Source organism: Python bivittatus, unplaced genomic scaffold (genome assembly GCF_059951505.1).
Source record: "Python bivittatus isolate LINGU-HERP-01145 unplaced genomic scaffold, Pbiv_v1 ctg000530_np1212, whole genome shotgun sequence".
NCBI classification, from domain to species: domain Eukaryota; kingdom Metazoa; phylum Chordata; class Lepidosauria; order Squamata; family Pythonidae; genus Python; species Python bivittatus.
In genome coordinates, this window is record NW_028277085.1 from 1,002,467 (window position 1) to 1,012,817 (window position 10,351).

At 48.0% G+C, this 10,351-nt stretch overlaps 1 protein-coding gene across 1 annotated transcript; it reads right to left on the bottom strand.

The window, feature by feature from the left end:
• Window positions 1-64: 64 nt before the first annotated feature.
• LACTB (lactamase beta) lies at window positions 65-8,190 on the bottom strand. The gene is made up of 6 exons (XM_088148276.1): window positions 7,821-8,190; window positions 7,280-7,346; window positions 5,254-5,444; window positions 4,780-5,104; window positions 4,136-4,301; window positions 65-2,769 (listed from the first exon to the last, which is right to left on the bottom strand). The coding sequence occupies exons 1-6, from the start codon at window positions 8,064-8,066 to the stop codon at window positions 2,214-2,216; spliced, it is 1,551 nt and encodes a 516-aa protein (XP_088004402.1). The 5' UTR covers window positions 8,067-8,190; the 3' UTR covers window positions 65-2,213.
• Window positions 8,191-10,351: the final 2,161 nt, after the last annotated feature.

A 10,351-nucleotide genomic window follows, 5' to 3' on the forward strand; every position in this document is an offset into this window, starting at 1 on the left:
CACCCCCTACTAGAAAAGCAGCCAATTCAGCTGAAGAAACAGATAATGCCAATTAACACAACTGAACAGTGCAAACAATATAAAGTGTTTATTGATTAAGGGATACAAAAGCTAGTCAGGTTCTTAAAAAAAAAATCTAAATACAATTTTACATGATTAGGAACCAGCATAAGCAGTTGGCGGACCCAAGTCAAACAGGGTTTGCCTGCCATTCTTTGATGTGCTCGGCTCGTTAAAAGCAAGATACAGGATAACATGATTACTTGGCACTTAAACCAATAACACTAATAAATCATTCCAAATTTCAAGGATGGAACAGAACGTGTTTCTATCAGGCACCCAATATGGAAGGGGGGGGGAGCAGTATCATCCACTTCACAAAATCAGATAAATAGTATTTTATAAGGGACCTCTGACTGGATTGGCTCTTTAAGAAAATGTCTATGTTTGATCATGGCTGGCTGGTACAAATGTAATTAATGGGTGTGAAGGAGGCCACACTAGAACCAGAAATGGAAATGCGCTACTACCCCAGTTCAGATGCCCCAGCCACGGCACTGCTGCCCTCTTCACTTGCCAGTCACAGGGACATTTGGAGAGGGGTTCCTCTTCAGTGCCAGGCAAACTGCCTTGACAACCGAGATGGGGCCACAGCATGCACCCATTTTTCTCTCATTTCACATTTTTATCTTAATGGGTGAAACGAGCTTGGCTCTGACTATATCTGGGCCATCACACACCGACAACAAAAAATGCCTCCTCGCATTTTGCCCCAGGATAAAATGCAAGGAGGCAAAAGATACAAAAGATGTTTGAGAAATATAAGAACTCAAACAAAGCAAGCCATGGAAACTCTGGAGATCTGAGGGTTAGGGTCTCAACCTTGGCTAAAAAGCTGAGACAAAACTACAGAGAAAAATTCACTAGCCAGGATCAGCAATGCGGTGAGTTAGTTTTCCTAACTCCAACTCCAAAAACAATATAAAGGCAGCTGAGTTATCCTACCAGGCAAATTGCCGACAGGCTTAATAAAATGGAAACGGTATAGCGGGCATCTATACCGTGCAATAAACTTCCAGGGAAATTCTGGGATACGCAGTTTCTGTAAGAGAATCCCCTGTGAGAGAAGTTTCTAGGTCCAGCTTGAATATGAATTTGAAAGTGCAGGGAGAGTTTGGTTTAAAAAAAGGCCCCAGATAAAGGGTCTTTTGCCAGCATTTACACATGTCTGCTCAAAAGTGCCTATTTACTTACAGAACAAACTCTGAAAAACACACATAAAATTGCAGCCTTTGACAAACTTTGTAAACATCTCTGAAAGCTTTAAGACACTAGTTTTCATTTTCTGTTTTTGAGAAAATGGTATCAAATATTAGGAGATGATCACATGGGATCCTGGTAACAGAGAGCAATGACAATCTGCTACCCACATTGGCAACAAGTTATCCAGCCATGGCTTTTAGCCAAATTCTGAAAACAACTGAAAACTGCCAGCCTGACCAGCAGACAAAAACTGGAGCCTATTCAAGAAATGCCTGATGACCCCTGAAGCTAGGGAAATTGTGTTTGGCCTCCAAGCTATTACCAGCAGTAACCCACCAAACACAATTCTAATGCTAGCACCTGGTATGATGTTTAAAGTTATCTTGGACAGCCAATTCCATGGTATTGGCAGTGTGATTTTCTGCATCCACTATCAATATTGCTAGAGTGGCCCCCATCGGTCACTACCCCGGCCATGAGGGGAAGCAGTTTCATTCATGGTCTGGCTGCAAACTTCTTCCACGCTGGATCAGGACTTGCCACCCTTGCATGGAGATGGAGCAGGGCTGTCAGGAGGGATCCTCAGCAGCACGACTGCAATCCCCCAAGGGCGCGCTTCGCTGTAGTGTAAAAGTGAAGACTCTCTGCCCCACAAATCTAGCTAGGAGAGCAAGGGTATCCCACGTAGGCCTCCAAGCAAAATATCCGTTCTGTGCATCACAAGTTGTCTCAGTTGCAGAAGAGGAAGAGGAGGTGAAGCATCTGATGCTTTTGGCCACTTGAATCACAAAAACTGTACATTCCTGTCCCGTTCAATGCAGGATGGCTTGTCCCATGAATGACCAGACCTAATGCAGCACTATCTGCTTAAAAGCAAGAGACGTCTCCTGGGCTACAGATACTTGTAATCACTCAAGCTTTCCACATTTCTTTCCCAACCTTAATGAGGCCTATAAGCTGCTTTGATCAGAGTGTTGTGCTAACTTGTCCTTTTCAAATTCCACTGCAATTTTTAACGCAAGGCTGTCAAGGAAAACAGACTGCATGTTACAAATAATTGTGACGACAACGCCACGGGGTGGTACCAGACAGGTACCATTTGCAGTCCCAGAGTTCAGTTCTTCGGGAAGGATGAGTAGGACGCTACTTGCTCCTACTGCCCCACCAGTGTGGAAGGCATAGTGTCGCTGCTCTCTGCAGTGGCCATACTCCTGCTTCTTCTCTGCAACAAACCAAGCCATTCCATACGTACCATCTTTGTCCCGGGAGGCTCCTGTGACTGGGACCGTGGTCCACAACATTGCTACTGTGTCAGGCTTGAGATAACCAGGAAGAGTTCCAGCCGCCGTTTTTTTCACCTGCCCAAGCTGATAACTGTACAGCATGGCATTTCCAAATTTAAGAAGATCACCCACAGTGGACACAAAACCACCACCGGCCCACTTGTAAGAGTTATCCACGTACGGGGCGTTGATGAGATGCCCTTTTTTGTTGTGAATGTAATACCTGGAATAAAATCAAGGGAGTTCAGTGCATTCACAACATAAAGTGGCTACATAATCCATTCGTATACTTGCTGGGCTAAAGCAGCCTTCTGCCACCTGATTCTTTTTGATGCGTGGAGACTGACAAAATTCCCTGTCCACATGGCCATTGGTGGCCAAATAAATCATATTAAACAGAGAAGTGCTACCCAGTTAATACCCAAGCAACATTCAGAAGCTCTGATCAATCTCTGCTATGTAGAGAAAAGCCATATTAACAGTGTAATCTTGGAACACATCACATCACACATCCAACCTCGTTTCTCTGAGCAAGATAAACAGAATCCTATCCGTTCAGATATCAGATCCACAGGAGGGTGAGAGCCCACCCCAAGGCTGCCTTCATCAAAAGCAGAAAACACACCAAAAAATCCCAGGAAACAACATGCCAGTCAGAGGAGTGCTAGAATATGAGCTCCATATCAGATGAGAACCATCTTCCTACAAAAAAGCAGTTCTGAAAGAAGATAAACCTCATTAATTAAATAGAGGACAAACGTGATACAAATCTGGGATGAAAAACTACGGGACAAAGTTTCAATTATCTATCCCGTTTTACTTTCTCTCTCTCATTCTCTTGAGCTCAGCAGCTTGGAAAAGCAATAGCTCAAAGAAGTATTCTCTTTTCCCTGCTGTAGATCATGAGTACAGAAAAGAGAGCCACAAGATGGCAGTGCTCTCTGGTGTTATGGGATCCCTTCATTGATACAGAATTATGACAGCTTCTCCATGAGATTTATCTCCTTTTAAAATTAAGCGCTTGACAGTCCTTCCGAAGACATCTCCTAGATGCTCAGTTTCTCCTACTGCTGATCCAGACAGCCCTTTTCAATGGGGAGAGCCTCCAAAACCATCACTCACAGACTGGATACACATTTTCTTGAAAACTATGCTAATGCCCCAATCCAGTTTTATTAAAAATAGTACGCATATGTGCTTAGGGCATGGCATGCTCCAGAACATAGACAGCCAACACAGCATGGATGGGAACTGCATATTTACTGTGCAGCTTTTTCTCCTACAAGGATGGAACACACCCTGGAACCCAGGGCCAAACCTAAATGGGCCTACCCTGTCAGAAGAGCTCCCACTCCGCTTCTGGAAAGCAGAACACTGGTGGGCCATCACCAAATTTCTTATTCAGGTAAGCAGCTGTCATGCAGTAGAATTCCTTCTCAAGCGACTATGTTCAACACAAATCCCCGTTCCTCTCTTCCCACGAATCGGGTTCCTGCTACGGACCACGCAGAACAAGACTCGATATTCAGTTGACCCAAATGAGCAAAGACTGGGACACGCCTACCGGCCGTCCCTGCCTGGACATTTACCTTGCTCGGTTGTATATCAGCGGTTCATTATCATCCAATCCTGTGGATACCATGCCCAAGTCGCTAAATATTTTCAGCATGTAGTCCGTGAATTTCTGATCTGAAGCTCTCTCCACAACAGCGCTCAGGAGAGTAAATCCATGAGTCGAATACAAAAACTGACTACCTTGAAAGAAGCAAAAGACAGCCCCCATTTCACACATAGTTTACGTTACGGATGTACGCCACAGGCAGTCATGGTCTGTATTCTAAGTCTGCTCAAGAAGGGCTCTACCTGCTCAGAGAGAAAGCGTATTTCTGTTATCAAGTATACAAGGATAGATTTTGCAATAGTTAAAAGTACAGGACTGTTAAAACTCAACACAAATAAGCTGCTTTCTCTGTCTTCTGCATTTAACTTGCTACTAGCATTCCTATTATTTTTATTTGTAATTCAAGTTTTTGTAAGAAAATAAGACATTGCTGAGCTACATCATGGTTTAGCTAGCTGAACCCTGACTGGGTAGATAAATCCCAGTAAGCAATGGTTTGCTTAATTATGGTTTACTAAATAAGCACACACCAAACAAACTACTTAACGCAACTACTTAACGTGTGAACTGACTCCATAATTTAGTCTGGATGGATGAAGATTAGCAACTCACCTGGTTTAAAGAATAAAGGATCATTTTTAAATATATTCAATGAGTCAATCACATGCTCAAATTTGTCCTTCAAATAATATTCTTCATGTTCAAACTCTCTTTTCTTCCTTCCACTTTTGCAATTTTTGCCTTCCTGTTCTGGCTTGCCTTTAATCAAGTCACTCTTTTCAGTGCCTTTGTCTTCTTTCTCTTTTGAAGCAGAAGCTGCTATTTTTGCAGCTTTTCGGTTAGCCTTTTCTTTTTCTTCTTTGACTTTAGAAATATCCTTCTCATAGTGGCGAATACCGCTTAAATGTGATACAAGCAGCCTTGTTGTAACAGTGACCTGAAAGTTTAAAAGACATTGGCCCAAATTCACTTTGATGTTATCTATGCGAGTTATAATTAAATCAAAATAATGACACATTTCCACCATTTGAGTGTGGTAGAGGAGATTTTTGGAAGGTGATCCTGTTAACAACCAGCCTCATTTACCTTTTCACCTTCATACTCTTTTTCAGGAAATTCTGGAACATATTTCTGCACAGGAGCATCTAAATCCAGCCTTCCTTCTTCCCACAGCTTCGCAACAGCAACCATTGTCAGAGATTTGCTAATGCTGGCAATTCGTAGGACGGTCTCTGGACAGCAGAGCACACGATTCTCCACGTCAGCATAACCTAGACCTTCAAAGGAATAAGGAGTTAACTATTTAACTAACTATGCGCTGAAGCAGCCCAAACCCTCAGTGGTCAAAATATCAAGCCAGCGCAGACTCTCGTCTTTCTCCATAAGCCCTGCAATGGTCACGCCTACTTGGCCTAATATTTTGCACTCGCAGAGTGGCTTTCCGGTCCAGTGAGAATCAGCACTTTATTCACAGAACTAGCAAGAGGAAAGAAAGGCCGTGTATACAGCAAGAACACATCTGTCCCAAATGTTTTTATTTGTTCAATATGAACACATACAGAAGGACCACTTAATCATTTTAGTGTGGGTGTTGCTTGTGATCTCCTTGGAGGAAAAAAGGAGAGACAAAACAAAATCAAAGGCAGGTGAATGATCTCTCCCTGGGTCACGGAACAAGTCAGACTTGCTCAAGGATCCGCCCGGCAAGCTGAAAACAAGCATCAGAAAGAAGGCACACCTTGAGTCACCACACTGGAATCCCTTAAGCAAGTCCTCATAGGTCCACCAGGTTAAATTCTGATGTACAAATTCCCAGTGCAAACTGCTATAGGGCATCAAAATGCAAATCGTATTTGGATGTTTACGTTCTTGGTTTTCCTTTGGCTGTATTAAACTCAGTTCATAAATGTATAAGCTGAACCGTTTTCAACAGACTTCTTAATCGCACCATACGCAAAGAAAAATTAGCAAAATTAGAATTAGCATACAGAGAATAATTGAAGTGTACCTTTGAGAAGGCATGTTTATTATTGACAGAAAAGGGTGGAGAGGAGATTACACTCTGAAAACAGGACTGGAAGCTAAAGAACCAAACACCATCCCCTGGACAAATGTTTTCTTACTACACAGGACGATGGCTGGAAAAGCCATGCCTAGTAAAATATTCCAATTCAATTGTAAATAAAAATTATAAATAAAGCACTTTTGTTCCAGCACGTTTGGTTTTAGATTAGTTTAATTTCAGGGTGCCCATGTTGTTCACTGATTTTTAAAAAGTATTATTCTTAATTCTTCATATTTAGTTTTGTTGTGCCACACCCTCAGAACTGGGGTAGGTTATACGTTTTGTAAATTACATAAGCAAATGGTAAAGTGCTGCTTCCACAGAATTTAGGTAATCTACACAGCTGTTTGATAGGATTATACTAGCCTATCAAAGCATTTTGAAGAGGGGCAAGAACCTTCTTGGAGAACAAATGGAACACTTAAGGAAGAAGCAAGGCCTTGGAAGAAGAGCCCCCGCAAGGCAAAGAAAATGCACCTGGGCAGCCATGCAGCTCATGTTGCGCTTTTAACTGGTGCACCCGACATAGTGTCTATGTGGTCGCTAAGAGCCGATACCAACTTGATGGTACGCAATCAGCCAGCCAGTCGGTCGGACATATGGTCAGCCGCCCAGGGTCTTTTTGGCAGCTGTCAGCCCTACAAGGTAGACCAGACTAAGAAACCGTTTGCCAGAGAGGACAGGAGGGGCTCCTCCGAGCTGTTTCCTCACGTTACTGCCTCGGCCCAGGCCAAGCCCTCTTATCCGACCGCGGCCTCGGCAGCGGCTCTTCCTCCTGTCTGTCCAGGCTGTCACCCTCTACGGCGGCCTTAACGTGTCCCGTAAGTAAATCAAAATAAAGTGAAATCTGTGGGGCTCCTGGGTCGGTGCCCCTCAAGCCCAGACCTCTGGGCAGCCCCAGAAGCCCTACCGGCTCCCAAGGGAGGCATCTCTGGGGTGAGGGCCCACTGGGCTCATCTTCCTCGCCAAGCAACACCGCCCCAAAAGCAAACCGGGGCCCTCGTTCGCTCGGGGCCAGCTGTGAAGCGGGGCCACCAACTGACTCACCTTCCGTCCAGACGTCCTTCCCGTCCACGGACACGCCGACCACCACGCCGGGGGCCCCCACTTCGTCCTGGGGAGCAAAAGGCTCGTTCAGCCCCCAGACCCCCCACCCGCCCTGGCCGCTGATCAGGCTCAGGATGGAGGCAGCTGAGGAACATCTACGCGGGGGGGATTGGGGGGTCTGCAAATAAGCTCCCCAGTGAGGAAAAAGGGGGGGCAGGCAGTATTTTGGATCCCGTTCAAGAAAGTTCAAGACTCTCCCTGTCGGGGCGAAAAGGCCTCCCTAATCCCGAAATCACTCTGCCCATGCCCAGGAGGGATATTCTGCGCGCGGCGCACTCGGCACGTGCTCAGAAGCCCTGGGCTTTGGGCAACGCTGGGCCCCGAGACTCGGAGCGGCCCCTCCAACAAGGCGTCGGGCTCTCGGGGGGAGCAAGCGACGCCTGGAGAGCGGGTCAGCCTATTCAGGGGGCTCCCCGACGTCTGACCCCTTGGGGAACTCTGCACATGCTCAGAGGCCGCCGGTCCCTCTCCACCCGCCGACCTTCATCCGTTGGAGGAGGTCCCTGCTCCGGGCGACGGCCCGCTGGAAGCCCGCTTCTCTGGGCGGCCCCTCTTCGACGTCCCGGTCCGGCCCGGCTAAGGTTACGGCCGTCGCCGCCAGGCCCAGCCCCACGCCCAGCCGCCACAAGGGCCACCGAGCGCCGGGGCCGCCGCCGCTCCGAGAAGCACCTCCGGAGAACCGCAGGGCGGCCCGCCGCGCCGCTACGGCCCGCAGGAGCAGCCACATCGCGTCCCCTCGGCCCCCCGGCTCAGGCCAGGCTCCGGCTCAGGCTCCGGGCCCGGCTAGGCCCGCGTTGCTAGGAGGCGTGCCAGGCGCGGGCAGCCGCTCCCCGAGCTCAGCGAGCCAAGCCACTCGCTTCTTCCGGGTGCGGCTCCCCCCACGAGGGAGCGCAATTGCGCGCCGGTCGCATCGATCAGAGCTTGGGCTGGCACCTCCTGGCCGGGCGGGTTGAGTAAACCCCGCCTAAGAAGGGGGCTCTGCCTCTGGGAGGCCGGCCTGGGGCCTGCCCGGGTTAGGATGCTGGGAAGCCTAAATGCAGGGCTGTTTTGAAGTTAGAGCAGTGTTTTCAAACTTGGCAACTTTGAGAGGGGTGGACTTCAACTCCCAGAATTCCCCAGCCAGCCTGCTGGCTGGGGAATTCTGGGAGTTGAAGTCCACCCCTCTCAAAGTTGCCAGTCTGAAAAACAAGAGTTAAAGGCCCAGGTGGGAAGCAGAGCCCCGCATCCTGCCTTCAGCAGCAGGTGGGAAGGCAGCCTTGCAATGCGAAGATCTTGGTGCCCTGTTTGAATCGTTTGCTTAACGACCCAGCGGCCAGCCCCGATTGTGGCCGCTGAACGAGGACCTGCACTGCTGCTACTACATGAAGACAAGGTGCTTTTTCCTCTCGCAGGAACGACTAAAACAATGGCTGCGAACGGCTCTCCCGGAGAACCCGGTTTCCTTCCGGTCCCCCTGCTTAACGGCCAGAAGCAGCACGTCTCCTTCTGCGTCGGTCCCACCCTTTGCTCCACGGTGCTCACGGAAGCACAACGGTTGGAGGCTTGATGTCTCTGCAGCCCTCTCCGGGTTGCACCGAGTTCACTGAACAGACGGTTAAAACGAAGGGGGAGAAAACGTCCCAGGGAATTCACCCGCTGCCCTTTTAGCCCCAAAATCAACAACCGAAGGAGTAATGACCTACTGCGGGGAGGGAGGAGAAAAGCCCAGGGTGCCGTTTATTTTAGCCATTAACAATCACTCCCGTGGCGCAGCGCAGAATCCAGGGAATGAAGGGGATGCATTCTTGCATCCAGTTAAATTTTAAACCATTGGCCTGGGGTCCAGGCCAGGCCAAATAATTTTCAAACGTGCAATCAAATGCAGACCAGATGGGACCCGTACCAGCATTTGTTGTTTTAACTCTTATTCCTATTTTTCCTAATAAAACAGAATCATTTGCCATTCGCCAAATTCATCTCCAGTTCAGACAAAGCCTGGTTTCGTTTAGCAAGGTTTAACTGTATCTCCTTGCTAAAGGCAAGGCTATTGCACCACACGGCAAGCAGAACTAACCGCATGGAGCTGCAATCTCCAGCAAGATGGCATCTTGAGGGCGCTCAGACAGTGGTACTGCTCTCAAAACAGGCAGCTGCATTCATCAAACCATAGAATCTTAGCCTTGGAAGGGATCATCCAGACCAGCGTTTCCCAACCTTGGCAACTTTAAGACGAGTGGACTTCAACTCCCAGAATTCCCCAGCCAGCATGGCTGGCTGGGGAATTCTGGGAGTTGAAGTCCACTCGTCTTAAAGTTGCTAAGATTGAGACACACTGGTCTAGACCAACTTGCCCAGCAGGAATCCTCAGACCATCCCAGACAAACGGCTGCCCAACTTTTGCTTGGAAACCTCCCATGATGGAGCCCCCACAACTCCAAGCAGCAGGCTGTTTCAGTTTAATAGGTCTTGCAGTCAGGACATTTCTCCTTATTTCAAGTTTGGATCTCTCTCTAAAGCTTCCACTGCTGGCTCTTGTCCTACCCTTGGGCACCCTGGAGAATACGTCCACACCACCTTCCCAAGGACAGCCTTTCAAGGATTGGAAAACTGCTATCGTGTCTCTTCGCCTTCTCTTCTTTGGGCTAAACGTACCCAGATCCTTTAATCGTTCTTCATAGGATGTAGTCACCAAGCCCCTCACCATCTCTGTTGCTCTTCTCCGCACTCTTCAGCTCCTCAGCATCCTTCCTGTATGGAGTGACCAACACTGGACCAAGTACTCCAGGTGCAATCTGACCGGGATAGCATGGAGCAGAACACTACACCTCTGTTGGGATGGGGAGCTTCTGTCCAGTCACCAGGAATTAACCCTGACTCAGTGGCATCTCACTGTCTTTAAGGGGTCTTGCCACCTCCCTTTCCTACAGTAGAGCCCGCCACTATCTTCCCCAAAGACAGAGATGGAGAGCAGAAGGTCCTTTGTCTGGGCATTATGTCTGAGTAGAGAGACACTGTGAGGAGCACCTCAAGCCG

Coding starts and splice junctions, on each gene's coding strand:
- LACTB (XM_088148276.1), bottom strand. CDS start 8,066: ATGTGGCTGCTCCTGCGGGCCGTAGCGGCGCGGCGGGCCGCCCTGCGG. Junction 5,445..7,279: donor GAAGGACGTCTGGACGGAAG/GTGAGTCAGTTG, acceptor ATTCCTTTGAAG/GTCTAGGTTATGCTGACGTG. Junction 4,302..4,779: donor TCCTTTATTCTTTAAACCAG/GTGAGTTGCTAA, acceptor GCTTCTTTCAAG/GTAGTCAGTTTTTGTATTCG.